The following is a 27,898-nucleotide window of genomic DNA, read 5'->3' on the forward strand; positions in this document are numbered from 1 at the left end:
GCACAGCCAGAAGAATGAGGAATCGAAACGTGACTAATGAAAGCGAAGATTTTTCGAATCGTTGGATATTTAATTTTGCCAAGAAAATTTGTCCCGATTCTGCTCCTGCGCAGAAAATCACTCGCGATGCTCCCACAAGTAACGATTTCATAGATTCGCCTTTGACAATGATGGAATTCTCAATTGCACTCCTCTCATGCAACAATAATGCTCCGGGACTAGACAGAATTAAATTCAACTTGGTGAAGAATCTGCCTGACCTAGCAAAAAGACGCTTGTTGAATTTATTCAACAAGTTTCTTGAGCAGAATATTGTCCCGCGTGACTGGAGACAAGTGAGAGTTATCGCTATTCCAAAACCGGGAAAACCAGCCTCCGATCATAACTCGTATCGACCGATTGCAATGCTATCCTGCATCAGGAAATTGTTGGAAAAAATTATCCTACGACGTCTCGACAATTGGGTTGAGGCGAACGGCTTGCTATCAGATACCCAGTTTGGTTTTCGGAGGGGAAAGGGAACGAATGATTGTCTGGCGCTACTTTCGTCAGAAATCCAACTTGCTTACGCAAAAAAAGAACAAATGGCGTCTGTGTTCTTAGACATAAAAGGAGCATTCGACTCAATCTCCATTGATGTTCTCTCGGAGAAGCTACATCAATGTGGTCTTTCACCAATATTAAATAATTATTTATACAATTTATTGTCAGAAAAGCACATGCATTTTTCATATGGCGATTTGGCGACACTCAGAATAAGTTACATGGGCCTCCCACAAGGTTCTTGTTTAAGCCCCCTTCTCTACAATTTTTACGTGAATGATATTGATAATTGTATTGTCAGCCCATGCATTCTAAGACAACTTGCAGATGATGGCGTGGTTTCTGTTACAGGACCAAAAGCCTTAAATTTACAACAACCACTGCAAGATAGTTTGGATAATTTATCAAGTTGGGCTTTGAAGTTAGGCATCGATTTCTCTACGGAGAAAACAGAGTTGGTTGTTTTTTCAAGGAAGCGTGATCCAGCTCAGCTTCAGCTTCAGTTGGTTGGTAGAACGATAGCCCAAGTCCTGACTTTTAAATACCTTGGAATTTGGTTCGATTCTAAAGGCACATGGGGAGGCCACATTAGGTATCTAATAACGAAATGCCAACAAAGGATAAATTTTCTGCGAACAATAACTGGATCATGGTGGGGTTCTCATCCAAGTGACATGATAAGATTGTATCAAACAACAATACTTTCAGTAATGGAATATGGGTGCATCTGTTTCCGTTCAGCTGCGAACACTCACATTATTAAACTGGAACGGATACAGTATCGCTGTTTACGAATTGCCTTAGGTTGCATGCAGTCGACCCATACGATGAGTCTTGAAGTACTAGCGGGAGTTCTTCCTTTAAAAGACCGATTCTGGGATCTCTCTTCTCGTTTACTTATTCGATGTGAGGTTATGAACCCACTGGTAATTGAAAATTTTGAAAGACTTGTCGAGCTTCAACCCCAAACCAGATTCATGACAGTGTATTTCAATCACATGTCACAAGAAATAACGCCTGCTAAGTATGTTCCCACATACGTCAATATACTAGATATTCCTGAATCCACTTTATTCTTCGACACGTCCATGCAAGCAGAGATTCGTGGAATTCCGGATCATCTACGCTCGCGGGAGATCCCTAAAATATTCACAAGTAAATATCAACACATAGACTGCCTTAAAATGTTTTACACTGATGGGTCACGAATCAGTGAGGCCACTGGTTTCGGTATTTTCAACAATAATTTTTCAATTTCTCTCAAACTTGCAGAACCCGCCTCTGTTTATATAGCGGAACTAGCAGCAGTTCACTATAGTTTGCAAATAATTAATACTTTACCCCCGAACCATTACTTTATCCTCACTGATAGTCTCAGCACAATTGCAGCTCTACGCTCAAAGAGGATTGATAATCACGATCCATTCTTTTTGGGGAAGATACGAGAATCTCTGAGTAACCTGACAAGAAAATGTTATAAATTTACCCTAGTGTGGCTCCCCGCCCATTGCTCTATTGCGGGCAATGAGAAAGCTGATAATTTAGCCAAGATTGGTGCACTAGATGGTGAAATATATGAAAGACCCATCGCTTACAATGAATTTTATAGCGCTTCTCGACAGAGGACACTTGCTAGTTGGCAAACATCTTGGGACAATGGAGATATGGGACGATGGCTACACTCAATTATCCCTAAAGTATCAACGAAGGCATGGTTCAAAGGATTGGATGTAAGTCGGGACTTCATCCGTGTGATGTCTAGGCTCATGTCCAATCATTATACTTTAGATGCGCATCTCCGTCGTATTGGGCTCGCTGAGGGTAATCATTGTGCTTGTGGAGAAGGTTACCATGACATTGAGCATGTTGTTTGGTCCTGCACTGAATATCGTGAAGCCAGATCACAATTAGTAGATTCTTTACAAGTCCGAGGAAGACCAATCCATGTTCCTGTTAGAGACATCCTGGCGTATCGCGATCCTCTATACATGGAACTTATCTATCATTTTCTAAAAACAGCGTCTGTCAAAATTTAATTAAATTCGTCTCCTCATACTCTCATCCAAGGCTAATCATTCACCAATTAAAGTGTCCTAGAATATTTAGTTTTTAAATTTAGACAATAACAGAAAAAAAGTAAATAAAAACACCCGAAAATACTAGATCAGTATGAAATACAACAATGTAAGGAAAAAAACAAACAATAAAGTGATTTCAGTGTTAGTTTTAGACAAAGTACTAGTATAGTTAAAATTAGTCTTAAGGATTTTTGTAACGTGCTATGTAAAAAAAGAAACTGGCGTAAAAAGCTTTTGCAAATGCCGTGTCAAATAAACGTATGGAAAAAAAAAGCATAGAAAAGATGCAGGTTTTTTCACTAGCCTTCTGTTATTTTTTCCTGCCAATAAAATTCAGTATAATTTCGACTATCAAGCAGTGCGTTTGTCTTTCGTGATCCTCGCCATATACCATAGTGATCACTAGCTTTGTTCGTGTGATTATTTGTCGCTAGATCACACCTATTGATTACTGTCGTCGCTGGCCTTAATTGCCAGGTAATACATCCATCTGGGACCCAACTGGGACACGGATACGCGCAGATACGCGCGTGCAGTACATTTATGCAATAAGCTTTAAGGTCCTCCCGAAACAAAATCCTAGCTACGGGCCTGTTCGGTAGATAAAATCATGGCTTTTTTAATTATGTTCAATTTCTCTTCAGTAACGCCCGCATAACGCTTTCATTAGTGGAAATATTCGTTTTTGTTTTGTGAACTTCAGTCACGGATTCCACCAAGTTGTTTCTAATTCGATTCTCAGTACGCGAACTAGTTCACAACTTTATGAACATTATTCATAAAACCAATGATTTTTTCCATAGATATAGGAACATTAGTTCACAAAATGAAAATATTCTGGCTATTTTTTCGTGAACTATTTCGCGACATTCGGAATTTTATTCATGAATCCATTCAATCCTCGTGAACTACTTCATGATCCCTAATATATCAGTCACGAACCAATATGTATGCTCGTGAAATGGTTCACGAAATCATGAAATATTATTCATGTATTCGTGAACCGGTTCATGAAACTTGGTATAATAGTCACACTTTACCATTCGTTTTCGTGAAATAGTTCACGAAATAATAAAATATTATTCATGTATTCGTGAACTGGGTCATGATTCCATGATTACAAAAATCGCGACTAAGATCCTGAAATCATGAACATAAATCATACAACTCGTAACAAAAATATTTAAATTCATGACGAAGATCCTGAAATCATGAACACGAATCACTCTGCTCATGACTAAAATATCACGATAACGTGATCTTGACTAAGCTCTTGAAATCATGAACAACGTTTGACTGTCAACTCATGAACTCACAACAAAAACTGAACATGTCCAGAGAACAACAACATTAACTCAGAGTCTAGTCCGTGATCTCGCACAGACCAGAAGCTAAATACACACCGCTCGTTCACAGCAAAGCAAACGAACGAATTTTTACCCGCGTCGCTTCGTTTCTTCTTTACACCAGTAACAGAAAAAAGCCTCGTTGCCCCACGGTGAGCAAAATGAGCGAACAAAAAAGCAAAGTGCGCCCGCTAAGGGAAAACACTGTCGTGATTGACTTTACGCAAACTCGACGAAGACCTACAGTGCGTGAGGTGGAACAGTTAATAAAAGTGAACATGAATCTTGATCTTGCGGCAGTTACACACCTCCAGCTGCATCATACAAAAAACGTGATACTAATAACGTTCCAGACGCTATCCGATGCAGAATTCTTTAGTGTGATGAATAATATGCAACACGAAATCGAATACGAAAACATTAAAACCAAGATCCCCGTCTATATAGACCGAGATTTTACTGAAGTTTTATTGCATGATTTGGCACCGCGCACCAGCTCCGAGTACATTAAAAAATACATGTCCCAATACGGAGAAGTGGAATCCGTCAAGAATGACACCTGGAGAAACTTTTTCCTCGGTATTCTCAACGGGGTTCGTATCGTCAGAATGCAGCTGCACAAACCTATACCATCTTACTTGACCTTCGAATGCAAATCTTCTCAAGGGATTACCTACATTCAAAAAACCCTTTGCACATACCCTGGACAGACGCCCACGTGCCAGTTCTGCAACCAAACGGCACACTACGGTAAACCATGCGCTAAAACTGCTGCGGAAAATGGATCTACTACAACACGCACTGATAAACAGCCTTCCACCGCTAAACCACAGTCAACCGGCCAAAAGATAATCTCCGATAGCCCAAAGCAAACATCCAGTACACCGGCCGCAGGAATGACTAAAAAAGAAGACGGATATACCAAGGTCACTAGTAAACACAAAAAGCATCAAATATCAGCCAACAGTGAACAATCAACCAACTCTAGCGATAGTGATATGGACGTACACGAGAGCGATGAAGAGGACACACAGATTAACCAACAAGCAGCAAACGGTAAAGGGAATAATGGCAATAACGCTTCGCCCCCGAGAAAGATAACGAGAAACAGCAAGCAGTGCGCCCAGGACAGACGATCGCAATAGTTTTCGCATTTTTCTTATACTTTTGAAATGTAATTTCCTGAAATGTTTATTATTTCTAAAAAAGGCGAATGACCCTTGTGGTTAAAACCTTTATAAATAAATAATAATAATAATAACATTAACCCAACCAAACATTCCAATGTAACGCCATGTATATACTAGGGGCGAACTGGTATGTAGAAAACACAAATAGTTTCATGAATACGAGGTTTATTCTTCATAAGTTCAGGAACTTGGTAATGGTTTTCGTAAATCGTTCAGTTCACGAAATTGCGACCTTTTGTTCATGAACTTATGAACGGATTTTTTTCGGTGATACCATTCGCATATCTCTTGTATGTGTAAGTTTACTTTCAGATCCAGCGGAAGAAGCCGTTAAAATCCACCATTCACAATATTAAAATTTAGTTCGAAAGCCCATTTCTACCCAGTTCTCACAGGAAAGCAATCCAGTCCAGTGGTTAGGATAAAGAGAAAACAAAACAAACCTTATATATTCGTTTTATTCATTCATCGACTATATACATACAAAACAGTAAATGCCATGTTGTAGCCTGGTTTTATATTCTACTTTAACAAGTAACGATAGTACAATGTGAGAAGATAACTTTATACATAGCTCTAATTTATCTACTTTCGACTAGATTTCCGACCTTGCTGATCAAGAGGATGTTTCAGTATTCAAATCGAAACTTTTGGTTTTGTCAAACTGTCCAGAAACCCTAGATTTTAATCCAGATTAACAAGATATTTTGGTTGCCGACTTTTGCGGTATAGAATCAAACCGTTTACTGGTTGCCAGTTTGAAATCATTACATGGAGGCGCGTGGTGTTTCAGTAATTTACAGCTTTGTTTGTTGAAATGCATTTTCTATTTAGTTTGCTTCTATTCATAGGTATACCTTATCACTATTATTAGTTTACTTCACTCTACGAAAAATTGACGCTCACTAATCTGTTTAGCTTGTTTGAGTGATTTCTAAGCACTTTTCTTACTTATTTATGAACCTTTAAATGCTCTAGCAGATTTCTCTTAGATGTACTCGTAAAACATGATCCAATAGGCGCAATTGAGCGCTGTAAACAGCAGCGGGAATAAGACACGGGAGCATCGATCGATGTTGATGGCCCTTCTCAGGCGAATCTGTGCTGGTGTCAGCTTGGGGGCGGCCGATGCCGGTTTACTCGGTGGTGGTGGAATCGTCTGGATGTGTGGAACGGGAGACAGCAGCAAGGTGCTTTCCTGGAAGAGAAAATAGATAGTGAACTCGGGTGAAAAGTTCACGTAGCTTGATTGTGGTACTTGTCTTTGGAAGGTATTGATCGGAGGTTCGTTGTTTTCCATCGATTTACTGCCACGTTTGCCATTTTTACCGGGAAAATCGAAAAATCGATCCATTTTCGGTGGTGGCGGTGGAGGCGGTTTAGGAGGCGTCGGTGGGTCCGAATCACCGAGGACGATATTAACCAAGCAGTATTCCATCAGGGCCATGAACACGAAAATCGTGCAAATGGACATGAATGCGTCTACGGCTTTGAGATAGGAAACCGGTGGTAATGTCGCTTGAGATTTTGCATGTTGCGTGGAGAGCGTTAGCAGCGAGGTCACTCCTAGAGTAACACGGGCCGGAGCAGCTTCCGGTTTAATCCAGAATGAGACCCACTGTTGGGGAGAAAGTTTCAACAATGGTTAGAATTGGGAAACATTCGTTACTCTCTAGTAATCATTACCGACATGATGACAATCAAACAGGTTGGAATGTACGTGTGAAAAAGATAGTATCCCAGGCGTCGTTTGAGGACAAATATCACTTCTAGGCAGGTGAAGTTCCCTGTAGAATACACCTGTGTACAGTCAGCGGTATTGTTTTTTACCAGTGCCAGTTGGGGCAACTCTATGTTTTCGTCAACAACCAGTGGTACGTCGAGGTCCCATTGAAAGATCAGGTCGTCCGTTGTATGCGATACTGTAAGAAGGAAACTGGGTGAGATTGAAATGTACAACAGTTACGATTGCTTTGAGTTCTTTGACAATCACTATTCTCTTCTTTTAAAATTTCTCTGCTTATTATTCTGTCAGTATACTTACAACTTTCCATCTGCAATTTACACTCCTGCGTATCATGTGGATAAATGAGAAAGTTCATCGCGCAGGATAATCGCAGCGTCAGCTTCACCATATACAGAATGGTCTTATCCTTGTACAGCCACATGTAGTGATTGGGTATGGTCATCGTTTGGAACGTGACAGATTTGGCATTCTTGAAGAACGAATCCGGTCGCCACATGTTCTTCAACCATTCGACCTCCAGCAACCGGTACTCGGAGGTCATGTTCTCCGGCAGGCGTAGTCGGTGATCCTTCCAGGTCTGGGCGAAAAAGATATCCGCTGCGTAGGTCATGGACGTTTCATCGATCGAATCCAGGCCCATTACGGTAACGTGGAAGAACACCGTTGTCGGTTGACCATCCTTCTTGGGGGGACGCATCTTATCGTAGAGCTTGGGATCTTCCGGGAGGATGTCGTTGAAGGTAAGACTGGTTCTGGGGGTAGATTAGGTAATGGGAATTGTTCGGGGTGAAACTCCATTCGATACTTACTGGTAGCCTTCTCCGGCGATGCTTGTGATACATGCTGTTAGTATAGTGGTCAATAGAATTGGAACATAGTCTAATAGCATGACCTGTTAGAGTTAATGGAAAAACATAGAATAATAAGTTACAGTAAAAGCTTCGAATATGTCTAATAAAATATGGTGATCCCAAAAGGGTAAGAGGGATTTATTTTTATTTAAAGCTACCTGATATTTTGTATATAAATTTTCAAATTGGATTAATAATGTAACAAAAGCGAAGCGAAACTATGTACACCTCGGTTTAAGAATTGGCAAACTATACAAATTAAACGATCCTTGAATGCACCGCCGAAGTATAGGCAACTGCAAGCACCCCCTTGTGATGACAACGTACAATACATCGAGCAAACATCGCACCGTTTGCTGACAGCTGGCGGGGCTTAAGGTTGCACAGAGAAAGCGTAAAATTCGCAAACGAAAAAAGCAGTTTTTTTCCACACCGTATGTCAGATCTTCATAAAAATCAATCAGCAGTACTGTAACAACATTCTACATACGCTGATTGATTTTTATGAAGAGCTGACATACGGTGTGGAAAAAAACTGCTTTTTTCGTTTGCGAATTTTACCCTTTCTCTGTGCAACCTTAATAGTGTAGACTCTAAATGAAACTTTTGTAAATAAAAATATAAATAATTATTGAGAGAATAGCAGATTTGTACGAAAAAAGATAGATTTGAACGAATTGAGGGAAAAGCGTGTTTCAAAAGCTGTATGAAATTTAATTGGTATAGAGTACGACGAAGGAAATAAAACTGAAGTATTTCGTATTGGTAGAAGGTAAGGTAACTTGGTTTAAAAGCAAAATAAATATATTAAAAAAACGACTATAATCATCGTTGATTTTGGAAGGCGCTAGCGAAAGATAACCTGAAACTAAGGAGATAGGATTACGAGGGAAAAACTATAAATGTAAGTAAAGTGGTTTGAAAGTCTGGAGATTAAATTTAATGTATGAATTTAAATAAATAGTTTCGAGCTGACTCGAAGTCGAAAAGATCTGAGATTTTATTTTTTGTGGTTTACGAACATTCTCGAAAATTTCTAATGATTCGGTTAAACCCCAACCCCAAGAATCCTGAACAATCAGGCTACAATTGCGCGTCTTGTCAACGTCCAGATAATGACAACGAACGTGGTGTATTGTGACCTAGGGGTAGATGACTTGTCATGCATCTTCAAAATTAATTGAATTTCTTTCCATCAAAATAGAAATCCATAATGTATTTTGCATGGCGTGTAAGACATCAAAACCCTACAAAAATCCAGCCCTACATTCAACAAAACGTCGAACAAAATGGATCAGCGTAGGGTGTTTCTTGATCAGACTAAAGCTCAAGGAGGTTATGTATCTACAGTATCATCATCTTCGTAAAGTCGTACTCATATCATTCAACACGTTAGCACAAGCCGAACGTTTCGTTTTGCAGAACAACTTAAAGTACGTGGCTCAAAGTGATAAAGTTGGAATTAAGATTCCCGTGTATATAGAAAAAGACTATGTCACAGTTACAGTTACATGACCTATCACCACTAGGGTGTCCCAAAATGACATCATGTTAAAAAAGTCATCGGGCTCACTGCTTAAATGAAAGGTTAGGGTATTGGGACCACTTTCTTCTTCGGAGTGAGTTTGCTAAAACGCTTCCTACTGGTGGCGACTTTTGATTTTTTGAAAAATGGGCCGATCTTGGATAAAATTTCAAATTTATGCCTGTTGAAGTGGTCCTGAACTGTCTTAGATTTTTTTTCTGCATTTTTTATTTTTCTGGAGATCCAAACGGAGAAGTTTGGTTAGTTAGTTTGTACAAATTTGGAATTATAAGAGCGGCAGGTCCATTAAAACTTAGTAAAAAGTGAAATTTTTGGTGATTTTCAGTATTTTTTCTTCAAAACTGGGTATCTATAAAATTTTAAAAGTACAGAGAACACTTTATATAGTTGAGCCAAATTCAGGGGCGTAATTTTGCTGAAGAAAGTGTATAGCTATGCCCAATGGGGTATAAGTTATTTACGTTTTTGTTAAATAACCTTTTGACATTTTATGATATTCATAAAATATAACACTGTTCTACAAAATAAAACAACTTAAGTGGGCTTAGTCCGCATATTATTTTTCGGAAAATATAAGGAAAATGATGAAAAATGGCGTTTTTCGCTTGTCTCTAGTACATCAGAATCGGTTTTTACGTGCATCTGACGATTTTTTTTAAAAAATATTTTCTATGCTAATAGCCACCTAGCGGGTTTGAAAATCACTAAAATTAAACAAATATGTCAAGTTAATGGCAAGTTATGGCATATATTTGAAGGCTGAATTGATTAACGTACTTACATTTTGTATACAAAGTCTTATTTTCATGTTAGGAACTTTGAAGTGGAGAAAAATGCAGAAGAGTGAGGTGAGTGTTGAAAAACTGATATTTACTGTTTAGATCACATAATTCCGAAATAGTCAAATTTGGGGCAAATATCCTCGAAAAAGTTTTACAACAGAATACAGCGCATCTTCTGACACAATCATTTTGTTGAAGAGGCCTCCTAGAAGTAATTATGGAGAATTAACTCTTCAAAAATAATTAGAGACTTGGCGTCATTAGCAAAGTTATTATTTTTATAATTTAAGTTCCAAAAAAAATCATCAGATGCTCATTAAACCTCGTCCTGACGTACTAAAGACGTACAGAAAACGTCATTTTTCATGATTATCCTTCTATTTTTCGAAAAATAATGTGTGGTCAAAGCACATTTGAGCTGATTTACTTTTTGGAAGAGCATTATTTTTGATAAATTGCTAAAAATGTCAAAGGTTATCTAACAAAACCTTAAATAACTCATACCCCATTAGCCATAGCTGTACACTTTCTTCAGCAAAATTACGCCCCTGAAATCGGCTCAACTATATAAAGTGTTTTCTGTACTTTTAAAATTTTGTAGATACCCAGTTTTGAAGAAAAAATACTGAAAAGCACCAAAAATTTCACTTTTTACTAAGTTTTAATGGCCCTGCCGCTCTTATAATTCCAAATTTGTACAAACTAACTAACCAAACTTCTCCGTTTGGATCTCCAGAAAAATAAAAAATGCTGAAAAAAAATCTAAGACAGTTCAGGACCACTTCAACAGGCATAAATTTGAAATTTTATCAAAAATCGGCCCATTTTTCAAAAAATCAAAAGTCGCCACCAGTAGGAAGCGTTTTAGCAAACTCACTCCAAAGAAGAAAGTGGTCCCAATACCCTAACCTTGCATTTAAGAAGTGAGCCCGATGACTTTTTTAACATGATGTCATTTTGGGACACACTAATAACCACGTACCCCTCCTGATCTAATCGCAAAATACATGTCGCAATACGGCGAAGTAGAATTAGTTACACGTGATATGTAGAGAAATTTCTTCCTGGGTACACCTGTTCTTGTGGTGAGGATGCGGATCGAAAAACCTATCCCCTCCCACTTGACTATAAAACTCAAAACCCACGAAGCTACTATCAATCAAACTACGTTATGCACCCATGAGGGGCAAACTCCCACGTACAAGTATTGTAATCAAACAGCACACCACGGACAACCTTGCGCGGAAGATACAGAGGAGAATTTTTTACATATTGTAAACTCATAAAAGATCCACGGCTCCGTTAAGCTACCGCTATGAGCTGTGTCAAACGAACGAAATAAAAAAAAAATCTGAAAAAAAAATTTCGGAGGAGGAGAACGAGATCGGCGAAGCAGAACAGAGTTCTGAAGAGAAATAAAATAGTGCCGCGGAGGAGGAAGATAGTTCCGAAGCGCAAGGACGTGGCAAATCCAAGAGAGAGTTCCGTCGAAGAGAAAGTCGACGTAGAAGCAGAGGGATGCCGAGACGATGAAGCCATCATCAGGAATTCACGATGGCCCAGTCGTCCTCACGCCGTTTCGTTGTCTAATCACGGCAACTTAAAGCGGCTTCGAGAATGGCTGAGGAAGCGGTTAGAAGCTAAATTATTTTACCTAAAGCGGTTCCGAAGATAATCGAAACTTTGCGGATATTGTTTGGACGCCCTGAGAAACTTCTCAACAAGCTGATGAAAAAGGTTCGGAATGCAGCACCACCGAAAGCCGACCGTCTATCGGGCTTCATTGGCTTCGGGATGGTAGTACAACAATTAACCGATTTTTTGAAGCTGCAAATCTCACCGTTAATTTTGTGTGAATGTTGATACAAGAGCTACTGACTGAGAAGCTGCCAGCAGGAACTCAGCTGGAGTGAGTGCGATATCGAAAGAATAGTGAAATCTTGATATTGCGTACTCTATCAAACTCCCTGAAGGATGCAAGCGAGGTGGCATCATACGGAGAAGCAACCCGGTTCTCCCCCGAAAGAAAAAAAATCGAAGTGAGAGCACGAAGGATTTCTGCACGCTCATAGCGGTAGAAGGTGAGTGAGCTATTTAGCTTTAGAAACAAAATAAATTTTAAAACGGCTACAAAAATCATTGATTTTGGAAGGCGTCAACGAAAGATAATCTGAAATAGAGAAGATAGGATTAGGAGGAAAAAACTGTAAATGTAAGTAAAGTGCTTTGAAAATCTGGAGATAAAAATAATGTATGAATTTTAAAAAATAGTTTCAAGCTGACTGGTAGTCGGAAAGACCTACTTCGGGATTTTATTTTTTTGCGGATCAGGTACGTCCAAATAATCGTTAACTTCAATAAATTTAGCTATTGAAAACAAATATAAATGGGCTATGGCAGAGGTTATAGTAAATCATTGATAATAAATATTACCAAATTGCAGTTTCGCTAACAAAGATGTAGTAAATATCAGCAATATGGAGCTACCTTTCTATAGTTGCCCATTTGGATAAACAACAACCAAAGCAATCTCAGTCACTTTTCTCAGAGATGGCTGAACCGATTTTCACAAACTTAGTCCCATAGGCTGCTATTGAATTTCTAATGGATCCGACTTCCGGTTCCGGAGTTACAGGGTGATGAGTACGATCACGTAGAAAATGTCGATTTTAATAAATTCTGCAATTAATGTATAATGGTGATTTTTTTTCCAAAATGTGACCACAACTGCTTCGATGTGTAGTACTAGGTCACTAACAGCCATTCAAAGTCTTTTTGCTCACATTAGCCACCATCATCGGTTCCGGAAGCCCCGGCGGAAGTATCCAAATTCAGACTAACAGTCACATCGGTTTCTCGGAGATGGCTAGACCGAATCAACCAAACTTAGTCTCAAATGAAAGATGTTGCGTCCCCGTAAATGGCTATTAAATTTTATCCCGAACCGACTTCCGGTTCCGGAGTTACGGGTTGTGGCGTGCGATCACATAGCAAATTGTGATTCAAACCGATACTCCGATGAAAGCAAAAAAGGTAAAAATTTCGCAAAAATGTCTATCAAACAACTTAAATTTGCAGTTCTAGGTCACCGACGGCCAAACAAACTTTCGTTGATTATATTGACCACCATAGACGGTTCCGGAAATGCCTGGGAAAAGCGGCCATCTTTCAAAACTAGTAAACTCATATCAGTTTCTCGGAAATGGTTGGGCCGATTTTCACAAACTTAAAGTCAAATGATAGCTTTATTATTCCCACAGATGTCTATAAAGTTTCGCACGGATCGCTTATATGGCTCCGGAAATATAGACTGACCGTCCGGTCACATATGAAATTCCCATATAAGCCGGAACTCAATTTTTTTTTCAACGATATATGGAAGACCTCTGAAAAGTGTGCATACTGTGGGAAAGATCCGCATGCAGTTTAGACATGTCGAAACTACAAATTGCGCGCGGATGAACTGATGCAATGCATTAAAAATAGCTTCACATGCAGAAATGCCTAAAAAAACTCTGCCCCTTATCTTCGAAAGTCTATACGCTCTCTTTCCGAGCCGAAGAAAATAATTGCGGAAAACTATATTTAGGTACTCCATGCCAAGGACTGAATATCACTTTAAGGTGCTAATGTCATTCGAATCAACCTCCTCTTGACACCAAGCATTGAATTTGTCGCTTGTTAAACCCCAAGGAAAAGCAGAGATCGTTGCATTCTTTTTATTTAGATATGTAGGGGCCTTTAGGGCCCTGATCGGGTACCGAAGTTTATTCAGCGTGATTGAACCGAATCTATCACTGCGACTGCTTCTTGGAGATTTAAGCTTCCACGGTACAGGATGAGGCTACCTGCAGTTCACCAGACATGACATGTGCAATATCGTAATAGCTTGCTTAAACATATTCGAACTAGTTATTTTACCTAACGAATAGAGCATGCATAAAACTGCTTTTGATGTAATACATCACAATTCGTTCAAGTATCATGCCGTAATCAAGAAAATGCTGGGAAAAAACATACTTTTTTGTTTGTCCCTCGCGGGAAATTGGTTAAACCAATTTACGCAAGAGACGCACAAGACCTGATTTAAAATGAATTTGGATTTTTGTGTTTCGATTTCACCTCGTCAGTAACAATCAGTATTTTACAAAATTTAAAACTTTTTGAGCAACTTAGTGGAATGTCACAATTAATCCTGTTAACCTTCCGGAAGTCGCGCTAGTGCACTGAGTGCACGCTGCTCTGAAAATCTAGCGAAATCGTCTTAGCGCACCAGCGGCTGCTCGTACAGTGGGCCATTTGCGCGACTTCCGGAGGGTTAAGACAGATGTCTTCCGTTCAATTCCACTATACTAATATTAACGAAGAACATTGATTGATGGTGAAAAGCAACTGTTTTTCATTATTATTGGTATTGTGGAATTAATCGGGAGACATCTATCTTAACAGGATTAATTGAGATGAACTCGAAACAATAAAATCATGCACACATTGGCCTAATCCAATTTTCCCAATCCAAAACAACATTCGTTTTCGCTTTCTCGTCAACAAACCAGAGCTTCTGTCTTTGCTGCCCGGAACATCATTCGGTACTATCCAGTTGCTTTAGACATAGTATATGTTGTGTAATTATTTGGATATAGTGTCTAACTAGTGCTAATTTAGCTTTATCGTCTAACTTGGCCACAAGTTGGTGCTAGTTACTGATGAGATGAATTCGAAAAAAAAAACATACAACTTTATCATGACGAGCATTTTTGCAATTCGGGAAGGTAAAAATCTTGAAACAAGTTTTGATTTAAAACACGTTCATATTTTTGTTAGACTTCGTTTTCGTTAGAACACACAACGTTGAGACAGAAAATATGAACACTCAAACTGCTGAGCAAGTTTTCGAACTTTATTAGTTTGCTCACCAGTACATTGACACGGTTAAAAAACGATGCCAATATCGGTTTCAGCTTCAATTCCCAAACACTCGACCATCTTGGTGTTAAAATAGTGCAAAACACGATGTTTGATTCTGCGGTCGATCGCTATTGCGATTTCTCCGCGTAATGCACCAATTCGATCAAAACGATGAATAACAGAATCGGGGTTACTCTTCAATTTATTTGGTTTCAAAAAAGTTTTAGTCACAACGGCAATATGAGCATTACGTATTTTCAATAAGTTGAAAAATCCAGATTTCGTACTTTTAAGCGAACGAGCATTCCAATTTCACAAGGTCCTTTGATCATTTAAGCTATTGGGTAATGTCAAATGAAAATGGGAAAAAACCACTCATCGGATTCGAAACTCCCGCTAGACCTACTCTACCTTACTACATAAATTGGAAGAGATGCTACAAACCAAAAGATAATCCATACTGATTTCAGGAAATTGCGATAAAGTAATGCGCCTATTTTGGCACTATTAGGGAGAGGCACAATTTTTGAACAACTTGGTGCTATATTATCTATAATTTATCTCACATCTAAGTATCAGTGTTCTGTTTATTATACATCTATATAAAACTTATTTGTCATAAATGTCTATTTTCAGTATTTTCTATTCTATTCTATTCTATTCTAACTCTTACTCAGCCAGTATTGAAAAGCATCCTGAAAAACACCGCAGTTATTCTTTAGTGTTTTTCTTGTCAACATTAATATTTGAAGCATATTATGTAATATGTCGCAAATATTAAAACGACCAGGCCTACTGTACAGAGTTGGGTTAAAAGGTGTTTCAAAACTATACGGCAATAAATTTATTCATTTAATGAATAATTTAACTAATGAATCGTTTTGAATCTTGAATGAGGAAGAAACGAGGACAACCGTTTCAGTTTATAGGGGATTGGGATGTATCGTTGGGAATGGGGCAAAGGTATTTACTCCTTGCCCTGGCGCTTAAGCCTCTCTGCCATCAGCAATCAGTTGAATAACTTGAAATAATTGATTATTTATACCTGGAATTGCACTACAATATATTTTCATGTTGATGTGTTAGTTTAGCTGCACTGTTATTTTTTTCTTGTAACATCTAATGAACAAGATAAAATGAGCTTATTTTTGAACACCTGTTTTAAATTAATTTTGTCATTATCCCATATGCTTGGTTCGAAACCAAGCGGTGCGAAACAGACTCTATCTACCATCAGGAGTTTTCAGCACATCCCAGGGTACCAAAAAACCTAAATGCTCCTATTCTATAGTTGTATAAGGCACAACACAATTTTTTTCAAATTTTCTGAAAATTGTTTAACAGCTATAATACGTTACTATGATAATTTAGATGGTTTTCGCGATGTTATTCTTTCTACCCAGTTTGTAATGCTTCAAATATGGAGGTAAAATTTAGCATTGCTGTCATCAATTGAAACATTGATTGCTACAAACATTTTAACTTCTCTTCTATAATGTTACCTAGATCGATTACAGTAAATGAAGCGTTGTGTGGAGATGTAGTTGGAGTTGTGGTAGTCCACGGTCGTTTTGTCGAGTTACCTGCCACTGAAGTATAAGATGACGCATAATTGTAGGATAGTGTGACTGAGATAGAACATTCTTGTATGGGTAGCGAATTTGTATCTCTATTATGAATCAGTGAACACGCTTAAACATGTTTTGTAGAATGGCACCTGAAGGTAAGGAAGGTAATTTTGACTTTTGTTGTTTTTGCTGTGAAGTACGAGAATTTTGTTCTCGAATAGGACATGCCCAGAAACTCGATTTATGGTTTCCACGACAATTAGCGTATTTGAAGCTTCATGTGGTCTCTTTCAACGAACACACGACCTTTGTGAGCGAATTATCACAGCAAATCATAAATTTGTAATTAAGATGACAATATTTTTTTCCGTGCCCAAGGCTTTGACATTTACGACACTGGGTCTGATTTTAAATACTTCCCCATGTCGTCCACTTTATCCGCACGTATTTTCAAATTAGCCTCATTGCGGTTAAAACTCCAAAGAGTGGTAGTGTGTTAGTGCTGTTCGTCTTTCTCTTAATGAGAATATCTTATGAAAGAGAAGAACCTAATAAATCTTTCAATTCATTGGATATTTCGTCCAACCATTGACTGTGCGACAATCCTTTCAAGATCGCTTTGAATGGTCTAATGTCCTGAAAACATATGAATAAAATATATATAACTTCTCCGTGAGATACAGGAGAAGTCGTTTAAGGTCTATCAATCCATCTGCTGTAACTCGACATTCTCCTCTTCGATAAATCAGAAAAGAGGCTTTCGCGTCCGGTAGAAACGTCAAAAGCTCAGTTCGGAAGGCTCCGAAGTCGGAGATCACTACTGTTATTCGCGGAGGAGATAGCTGGTTCTTCTCATAGGCGTTACGCACAATGCGAGGAAATTTACAATTTTTTTCTGCTTCATATTATGATAAAACATCTTGCTACAATCAATTGAATTTTCGGGTGGGGAAGTTTCTGAGAGAACCTAGACAGTTTGGAAGAGTTAACTATTTCTTTAGGCTGATTTTTTCTTGAAAAAAATGTTTGAGTCTTGAAAAAGACTGATTGAGCAGAAAACGTAGGTAGTCTTGGGAAATTGGGAAAGACTGTTGCTGTTTGAAAGACTCTAGGTAAACCAGGAGCTTTGTATCCGAATCCAACGAAAGCTCAATCCGGACTGGACGATGAAAACAATAAATATCAGACCTATTCGCCTATGTTCACCACATCACTGCTCGAGCTCCACTACTCAAATATCAGAACGTACTCGCCGGTAAGAACCCAACATGAGCAACCTTCTGTCGGTATCAATTCCGCCAATTTCACAAACTATTTCTACTACGGGCATACTGCTACCGCGGAATATATGTATATGTACACAACAAACTACTTTGTAAAGCATGGAGATCATAATGCACTTGTCCACAGAGGAAAACCAAAGAATAGCCTATTATTAGACCGTGAGAGCATGGTTGAAGCAAAATCGCTGACACAGCCATTTACTGTCCTCTTGAGCATCCTCCTCCTGATGGTACATCAACGCTCGTTCAGTGCAGTGGAGATGCTCGAAATAATTACTGAACGCTGACGGCACGGTAGTAATGTACCGTTATGATGCACCATATCAGCACCGAGATAAGGTTGCATGCATGCAATTGCTTTGAAATTTCCGCGCTGCAAAGGTCGTTGTCCGGTCACTGCTTTCCATGTCACAACACTCACAGATTGAAAAATTAGGTCGCAAATCTAGATTACCCCCCAATGAACACCCCTAACCCATACGCGAGAACTGCTTTGAATGCGTATAAATTGAACTATCCATGGCACGTGCTCCGTTCCAACGTCTTCCTTTTGCTAAACATCTCTGCATAACTCAATGCGTTTCGTAAAAACTGACGAAGGGCAAAAAAAGAATTTGAGAGTACTCCAAAGTTTGTGTGCCCTGCTGAGGTACAATCATTTTCGCCCCCACTTCACCCGAGCACCGGCAGGACAACTGCACGCGGGATGTTTGATGAGCTCTCTAATAGCTGTGGAGTGCCTTTTGAACTGTGACGTTAATCGTTTGTTCGTCTTTTTTACTCGTGCACTCATTATTCCTTCATTCGACGGGGAATTGTCTGAAGTCGGTAAGGACCTCGCAACGGTTGCAGATCGGCGATCAAAAAGGTTGTTTCTATATCTGGGCCAAGGTTTTCATCTTGATATGTGTAGGTTCTATTTTCAATCCAGTTCCTTTGAGCTAGGTTTAATTTATCATCCCTGAAGAATGTCACCGTTGATGTGAATAAATAGATTGAATATAAATTATCACACTCGAAATTTGTTTATTCCATGCTCAGACTCATTTCCAATTTACAAACCATACTATGGAGGTGCTTGCTCGTTTTGGGCAGCACATATCTTTTGAAGGAGCATGTTAATAGCATTTTCTAACAGTAAACCAATCAATGCAACGAAACCCGGTCAAAAAAATGCGGACGAACATGGTCAGGCGATTTAAACAGTTTGACGTTTGCCTCAACTCGCCTGTACTAATTGCCCCTAGGAACAAATGCAATTTGCGAATGCGATTTAAAGGCAATTTCAACACTTAGACAAATTTTCTAGCGGCTGAAATGGACTTGGTTGTTTTTTGCGTTTTTCAAACATGGCGGTTCATGTTTGGCTTAAGCTTAAAATTGTTATTTTAAACAATTGGCGTGTTCTCGCTTGTATTTTGTTTGTCTAGTGCACTTCATTTAGCCAACGAATGTGAGAAATTGTGGAATCGTGTATAAGTATAGTGGAACAAGATCTCTGACCTAAAGTCTTAATGAAAGTGAGATTGTGGTAAGTTTTGGTGTGCAATACCAATTTAACCATCGATTCTTCCTATAGTTTGGTGGTGATTACCTTGTGTACTGATAAGTTTATGTGAGTAGATAATGAATCCGAAAATAAGTATTGTTTGTAATTTTCATATTAGGCAATTAAGGGCGATTAAATGGCGCGTGTCCTGGGCGATTTGGGGGCAATTTAAGGGCGGTTAGAGCGGCAAAAAATGACGGCGGCAAATCGCCCAAATGTTGCATTTTAAATAGCCCCCAAATTACCAGCAATTTGCTGGCAAATTATAGGGCAATTAGCGCATCCGAGTTGGCAAATAGCCACCCGTTAGCCAGTAACTTGCCCTTTTTGACTGGGAAAGCTTGATCTCAGAAAAGAACGTAATTTTTTTCCACACGAAACTTCCGTTAACCGTTATGTATCTAACAGGATACCCGCATGGAAAAAAAATCCGTTCATAAATTCATGAACAAAAGATCACGATTTCCAAAACTCGTGGCCAAGTTCCTGAAATTGTAAATAATAAAACCTCGTTTTCATGAAACTATTTGTGTTTAAAAAAAAAAACTAGTTCGCCCCGAATATATACATAGGGTTACATTCGAATGTTTGGTTGGGTTACTATTGTTGTTCCCTGTACATGTTTAGTTTTTGTTATGATTCTTGTTCATAATTTGGGAATAGAGAGCCGACAATCTAACGATGTTCATGATTTCAGGAACTTTTTCGCGATTTTTGTGATTACTCATCACGTTACCGTGCTAGTTTCGAATAATACCCCAAATTTTGTGAAAAAGTTCACATGAAAATTCTATTACCAAGTTGCATGAGATTCAAAATGATTAGAAATATATTCTAAACATCTCAAACACACAAAATAGATCGTAAACCATGTACTAGGAATCATGAGCTAGTTCACGAATACATGAATAATATTTCATGATTTTTTTAACTAATACACGAAAACGGATATTGTATCGTAACTAATATATAAGGAATCATGAATTAGTTCACGAGTATTGACTGAATTCATGAATAAAATTCCGAGTTTCGTGAAATAGTTCACGAGAAAATATGCAGAATGTTTTGATTTTGTGAACTAATGCTCCTAAATCTATGAATATCATCATGGGTCAATATTTGGTTTTATGAATGATGTTCATAAAACTGTGAACTAGTTCACGTTCCAAAAATCGATTTGGTAATGACACTGTGGAAACCGTTACTGAAGTCCACAAAATAAAAACAATTTTTTTTCCATAATAAAAGCGTTACTGAAGGGAAATTGAACATATTTATAAAACACATGATTTTTGCTCATGGTCCTGTTCTAGTAACGTAAAAACGTGATTGTTCCAGAACGCATGGCACTTTATTTACGATTTTGGGAACAATTTTTTACCGTGCGGGTACCACCACTCAGAGGTGTTGTAACCCGTCAGGGCAACAATTTAGCACTGGGTGGAAATATACCATTTATTGGGTATATACTCCGTAGAGTGTATTTGTTTACATGTAGAATTATGCTCACCGCTGTTCGGTACCGTTCACTTTTTCTTGTAAATTTTGTTCATTTTCGCGTATGTGAACGGTTTTGTTCGTGCAGCTAGGTTAGATAATTTTTGTTTTATGTTTGTGAATAAGTAGCATAGGGATTAGATAGGCCACCGCTCTCTTTTTGCTGAAAAATGTGTGCTGATAATGCTACGGATCGGCGGTGACAGCTATGTGGCGAGGCGGTTGGTGTTTGTTTTGGTCGTGCAGAAGGCGGTCATCGTAAAAAGTGGAGTTTACAGTGTGCGCCGCGCCTCCAATTTCAGGTAAACATTGGCGGCGCTACTATTTTTACCTGCAAGCGTCGGCGCAGCGCACACCTCAAGCACCACCGTGCATTGATTTTTGGAGAAATAAACTTGATGATAGAGTAAGCGGGCCTGAGGAAAGGCTTCTGGATTTTTTATCCCGCCACAGGCCAACAGAGTACTCCGGTAACCGCTAAACTGAAATGCTCATAACTATGACATTTTTATACAATTTGGAAACTTTTCGATGTTTTGGATTCAGAAACCCATTCTCTAATAGACTCTGTGAAAATGAACCGAATGAACTAAACTCGCTCCCATCAATCCGCGTTTCCATCGGTAGGTTTCAGTACTGGGATACTATTTGTGAATTTCAATGGAATGCTGGCACTAAGAGTGTCAAAAAAAGTAGCCAGCAATCAAATTGAAACGTTTTTTGAAGCCGAAAACAATGGAAACTAGCCAAAGTTTGGGGTCGCTAAAAACCCGTGGTGAAGCTATTTAAAAAAATAAGGCTGGCTTCACAGTTAAAAACCAATGTAATTTTTGGTTTAATTCTGCTCCGCAGAGTAAAGACTCTATAACCTAAGCTCATTAGTCAGGACAGGGCTAAATACCTCTGTCCTATTCCAGGTGTAACACTAATCCTCTTAGCCAAGTCACTCTCAACGACCCCCATCAAATTGAAACGGTCGGTACGGTTGTCCAAGTTTCTTCCTTATTCAAGGTTCAAAATAATTCGTATAGTGAATTCTTCATTAAATTAATAATTCGATTGCCATTTTGAATCATCTTCATTTTGTACCGCAGGCGACAATCATTGTTAAATGAATAAATTTTTAATTCTGTCGCAACGCCTCTTATGTAGGGGAGAGTGAGGACACTTGATCCTTGGGGATATTTGATTACCTGGCCACATCCCATAAATATATACATATACATAAAAGATTACCACAATATAAAAAGAAAATTAAATATATGGTCGTTTATGATGTTTAAAAAACAAATCTAATGTACTACACTTGGTTTGGAAAAGTTGAACAATATTTTAGAAAATATGTGTTGTTGTCCATCTCGAAGATCTTTATACAATTTTTTTAAACGGTTGTATGAGTTCGGCGAACTTATTATATATGAATTATTTCAAATATGATTACTTTCTTAGGACTTTTGTCTAGAAAAAAAAACGTTTTTTGAATAAGTCGCATAACACATACAAAAAATTTTTTGATCACCTCATACAATAGGTATATTTGATCCCTGTAACACTGGGCACACTTGATCCCTATCATTAGCTCTCTCAAACACTTTCGAAATTTATCGAAACAGAAAAACAATGTTTTCATAAAGTGCCTGGCACTATTAATAGATTTAAAATTTTCCGTGCAAAAAATTATGGTATAAGTTACTGAAGGTTTGTTTCTTTAGCCCCCGTAGGCAGGGGATCAAGTTACCACAAGTTTTTACAAAAACCTCGTTTTGACATGATTTTCAAAATTGTTCATATTACTAACAGGGCATAGTATTCGGATTTACATATTATTCATAGCTCTTACAATTAAAATTGACTACAAAATGGTGAATTTTGCAATTTAAATTTTTATTTAATTGAAAGGTTATGGGAGAAAATCAAAAGTGGGATCAAGTGTATCCTCTCTCCCCTATTCTCCGAGCGCATTGAAAACTTTAACCGCGGTTTTCTCGAAACCATATTTTTTGAGCTGGCCGGGAATGTAACTTGAATAATTTATTTTATTGATTGTACAGGTTTTAACCTTAGGGTCATTCGCCACTTTGTGGGGTTAGAGAAATCTCTTTAGAAAAATCTATGTGCGGGGTTGGGAATTGAACCCAGGTGATCTGCGTACAAAGCAATTGATTTACCAACTACGCTATCTTCACCCCCACTTGAATAAATTATTTTTGATTGCTTTGAAATTTTTACAGCATATCCAAAATTGATTTCTCTAGCGACGTACATAGGACTTTATTTTTTTGTTGGTTAATTTGTTTTTAATCAACAACTATGTGTCGATTTTTATGACATTTTCATCGATTTTTCACTAAAATGAGCGCCATTTCGCGAAAAAAAAAACAATATATCGAAAACAATCCTACGTACATACTTCGCTTGTTATTGTTATAAGAAATTGAAAAAAAAATTAGTTTTAAGTTCTAGGTCAAAAATTACGGGAGATTGGTTCCAACATACAATCATAGGGTGACAACATACAATCATGTTTTAGTAGTTTTATTAAGATATTTAAAGAGAACACCTAGATTCGGTGGTGGGAACTAGAGAGTTAATATAAATGTTTGGCTTGGCTTGGGAAATGTGATTTTTTCTTTCAAAGGTGATCCATTCATTTACGTAATTTTCCTCATTTTCATTCCAAATACATTCAATTGGCTAGTGTATGTAGGGAAAGTTATCAAAAGTTTTGAGCCATAGAACTCAAGTGAGAGCAAAGATTCGAAATATATCGATTGGAAAACTAGAAATGGCAGGCTTGGTATTGATATTTTTCGGATTAATCTTTTATCTTCTGTCGGTAGAAGTTGGACTTAGCGAAAGCACAGAGAACAGACATCCATGATCGAACAAAAATATTTAAAAAACGTGTGTAAACAATTGAATTAATATACGAAAAACACTAGCGCTGCCACACCAACCTATCCCAACTATCCGTCAAATCGATTCCGGAACCGGTTCGAAATCTTGGATGGATTCAGCATGGAATCTAGCTCAAAGAAAACAACCGATTCCGACTCTATCGGTTGACGCATTTGAGCTGGAATTCATGCTGGAATTACGAATCGGTTCTGGACTAGTTTGACTGGGTAGAGGAATTACCGCTGTCAATTCTGTCGCACTTAGCCACAAAAAACATGACGACAGTAGCGCACCTGGTTTAGATATCCAAACTACCTTCGAAACCGTTAGAGATTTTACACAAGTTGAATGTTGAAGTTGGACGTCTGTTCTCTGTGGCGAAAGTGTCTGCGAATCATTGGTAGATGTCCCATCGTAGAGGGTGACCATGTAGATCGACAATTTATTTTATGAAATTCAGTCTTTAATCATTAAATTGTTTTTTTTTTAAATTTGATATTTTTTCCGATTTATTAACAATATTTTCTTCGGATAATTCAACTGATTTAATTATTCAGTTTAAATAATTTTATTGATTTTATTTAGTTGTATTAAATTTAACAAATATTCAATTTTATTAGTTTTATTCATTTATCAATCGCTTCATTTAATTACATTTCATACTTTTTTATTTTTATTGATTTTATGTATTTGTTAATTTATTCGGTTTTTTCAGATTATTAATTTGATCCGAGTTATTGAATTTTATGGGACCTTTTAAATGCGTATAGGGTGATGAGCCCATTTTCGCTATGTTTCTATTTTCACCTTACCCATTTGAAGCCGTTGGTTAGAGTAGTGTCTGCCATCTTTGTTCCACGCATTGATTCAAATGGTAGCGCAACAATAGGGGCACTCGATTCGAGTTTTCATTGCGCTCAAACACGAGAATTACCCTGTATTTAGCGTATTTGTGTTATTATATTGGTTCTTAACAACGAAGCAAAGTTGTTGATGTCCATTTTTACGCATTCCATTGATTGTAGGCCGAGGAATTAATGAATCAGTGAGGCACCCTGCTTAGTATGGTGAAAATAGGCACTTTACCCTACTATTTTTGCATTCGAAAAACGAAATGTGAAATTATATATTTTCATGAAAACAAAAACAAATCATTCATCGTTGATTCGAAGAAATTTTCGTTTTTCTGTTGATGCCGCTTATCAGCCGACTCACGGCTTCTTAAGGGGGTCCTCTTATATACGTATTGTAAAACGTACCTAATGTTTAATATTTTATTTTGAAACAGTAAAATGACTTAGGCATGTGCGCTATTCTGCAAAATGTTTATTGAGGTTTCATCTATAAAATTTTCGAGTGCAAGGTGTTAAAAATGGCGTGCAAAATGGAGGTTTTCTCGGAACAAGATTTTTTGAATCTACGGGCATTCTCGTTTTTGAACCATTCATCCAATCAACTTCGGGTTTTGCCTGCCTAAAAGAAGACAACATTCTCGGACGCTGTAACTTACAAAATTGCAATATTTTGATCATTAACCTTAAGTTTTTGTTATTTAATCCAACATGTTATACAATGTAATGGACACATCAACACCTTTCGAATGGTTAGTCGATTGTGTTAATCAGAAGATTTATTCCTTTATCATATTATTATCAATATGATCAATAACTGCTACAGTTGCTCAAAAACACGTTTTTCAAAAAATCTCAAAAACGATTCTTTGGAAAAGAAAATGGATATGATTTTCGTGTTCAGCAACCCAACATTGACTTAGAAAACACCTTTTTTCTTAACTTCATGCAATCACCCCAAAATTTGTAAACTAGTGTTACTTTTCATTTGTCTTTCATGAACTGTAAATTGAATTATGAATTTTGAAATATATAGTAATTTCGAAAAAAGGCCAATGACCCTCGAGTTTAAAGTTCATATAAATAATCTCAATAATAATGCTTTAGATGCGAATCTTCGCCGTATTGGGCTCGCAGAGGACACCGTATTGGAGAGGGGCATCACGACTTTGAGCATGTTGTTTGGTCGTGCACTGAGCATCGTGAAGCCAGATATCCCAATAAGTAGATTCATTACAAGTCCGAGGAAGATCAACCCATGTTCCTGTTTGAGACCGCCATTTGACCGGATAACCGGATGGGATTTTTTTGCTAATTGCATTAATTTCCAGTGAGTTTATAACAGAATTTCAATGAGATACAGGTAAGTACTACCGGTTAGAAACTTGCCAATATTTTTTGATTGTCTCTAACTACTTAAAAATTGTAATAATTATTTTTTGAATGATTTAGGGAAAAAAATGTTCACTAATTTTGCATTAAGTTACGAAGCATGAATCGTGCATTAACAAAGAAAAAAATAATTTTCAGATTGGCCTTCGTGGAGCTCTCGGTCAGACCCTTGATCGAAACCAAAATCTTGTGAATTTTCAATATCAGTCCTCTGAATATTTGTAAATGTCACCATTTGCAGCTAGCTATATGGGTACGAAGCATTTACTTCTTACCCAATTTAAATTGTTTGCTGTTACGGTGATTAATTTGTTTCGTTTCCGTGCCTCTAGCAGACTCTATTTGTAGTGTCAGAAGAAAGTATTTTCTGCTCTTGCGGACTCAATTCTTTTTCAAAAGCACAGTATATTACTGTTACCAAAAACAATATATATTTTAAGTTTCTGGAAGTTTGCTTGAATAGCGAAAAAACAACTTTCAAAAAACGTTGACGAAGGCTATGCTAAAAAAACTAAAACTTTTTTCGTCTAATCGATAAAATTATTTCATCCTGTAAGCCATATAAATATTTTATTCTTTGTAATAAGACGTCAACAATTTGCTTTACTAACACGTCTTATGTTTAAATTCTACGAAAGGTACCAAAAAATCTTATACGCCTTTTTAGTAACGAATCGCATATGGGTGTAGCTTACGAGATAACTAATTTTATCAGCAGGCTCTAACGTTATTCATCTAATCTGATCTAATTTTGGACCACGTTATTATTTGTCTGTATCATCGCAGTATTTACAGTACGAACGAGCTTCTATTGAAGGCTACGACGCAACATTTAAGGCTACGACAAAGCTGAATTGTTCACTGTTTTTGAACTGTTTCGTCCGGGATCAATAGTAGATGGTATTTGGTATCTTGGTAATAGTAATACACATGTCCTTCACTGACATCAAAATCCATGTATCTATAGAATATGTTTGACTATTTCTCGTTTCCGATAACTACATCCAGATCCGATGATTACGGACTTGAATAAATACCGAAAATTACTTTAATACTATTTGTCAGATGCAGGTAAAATGTGGCATTCGGATTAACATCCTAAAATGTATTCTACTACACTCTGATTGTATATTTGACATTACCATCCCAATTTTAACAACAATAATAGGAATACACTGTTTTCGTAATTTTCTTAGCGTGTCCAGTGCTGGTAATTACTATGATTTTATATTTATTTTAAGAACGAAATGTTCATGTGTAATATTACTGTAATTACGGTAAACTTTGTTAAATAGATACAATATTTTGTATTGTTATATACTTCTTATTTTTCAATTTTCTTAGAAAATAATTTTAATCGCATAAAAACTAAATTGAATGTAGATATATTGCATACCGTATTGTTTCAGTGTGATCGACAAATACTTAATTATAGATCACTTACAAATTGGAACTGTTTAACTGAGTGCCTTATGAAATGATATGATCCTTAGCCCGCTGGTGTGTTGCAATGTGGTTCACTAACTAGTGGTTTGTTCACTCATTAATATTTCTTATATTAATTACTAAGCACTTTCTCGTACTATCCTCTAACAGTTACATTTAACACTACTTCAATCAATTCCGAACAGTGTTGCAGCTGCAAACGAAACCACAGCTTATCCATTGGTTTCAAGTTTAAAAACAGAATGTTTCACTCCAATCCATGTTTTGCACTTCCAATGAGTTAACTGGTCACGACGATTCACTTTTCCGATCCGACGGGGAGGAGTAAAAAAATTGAACTAAGCGCTTTCGCGACTTTGCGTGCGCTTAAATAGATTTTCCTGGTGCCTCTCTGAGATGTTGGAGGGAAATCTTCTGCCACTG

At 37.6% G+C, this 27,898-nt stretch overlaps 1 protein-coding gene across 2 annotated transcripts; it reads right to left on the reverse strand.

The window, feature by feature from the left end:
• Positions 1-5,597: 5,597 nt before the first annotated feature.
• Positions 5,598-27,787, reverse strand: LOC131685354 (glycine receptor subunit alpha-4). 2 transcript variants are annotated; one of them, XM_058969019.1, is made up of 6 exons: positions 27,426-27,787; positions 7,714-7,796; positions 7,202-7,656; positions 6,844-7,079; positions 6,416-6,775; positions 5,598-6,355 (listed from the first exon to the last, which is right to left on the reverse strand). In XM_058969019.1, exons 2-6 carry the CDS (start codon positions 7,791-7,793, stop codon positions 6,146-6,148), a joined length of 1,341 nt encoding a protein of 446 aa, XP_058825002.1. In that variant the 5' UTR covers positions 7,794-7,796; positions 27,426-27,787; the 3' UTR covers positions 5,598-6,145. The 2 variants fall into 2 exon arrangements, with proteins under 2 accessions (XP_058825002.1, XP_058825001.1); XM_058969018.1 differs by having other exon boundaries at positions 27,474-27,786.
• Positions 27,788-27,898: the final 111 nt, after the last annotated feature.

Source organism: Topomyia yanbarensis, chromosome 2 (assembly GCF_030247195.1).
Source record: "Topomyia yanbarensis strain Yona2022 chromosome 2, ASM3024719v1, whole genome shotgun sequence".
Taxonomy (NCBI): domain Eukaryota; kingdom Metazoa; phylum Arthropoda; class Insecta; order Diptera; family Culicidae; genus Topomyia; species Topomyia yanbarensis.

Bases quoted from the DNA above. Each gene is read 5' to 3' on its own strand.
- LOC131685354 (XM_058969019.1), bottom strand. From the start codon at position 7,793: ATGCTATTAGACTATGTTCCAATTCTATTGACCACTATACTAACAGCA. The intron at 7,080-7,201 runs GTAAGTATACTG...TCCTTCTTACAG, and splicing joins TAAATTGCAGATGGAAAGTT to TATCGCATACAACGGACGAC. The intron at 6,776-6,843 runs GTAATGATTACT...TCTCCCCAACAG, and splicing joins GTTTGATTGTCATCATGTCG to TGGGTCTCATTCTGGATTAA.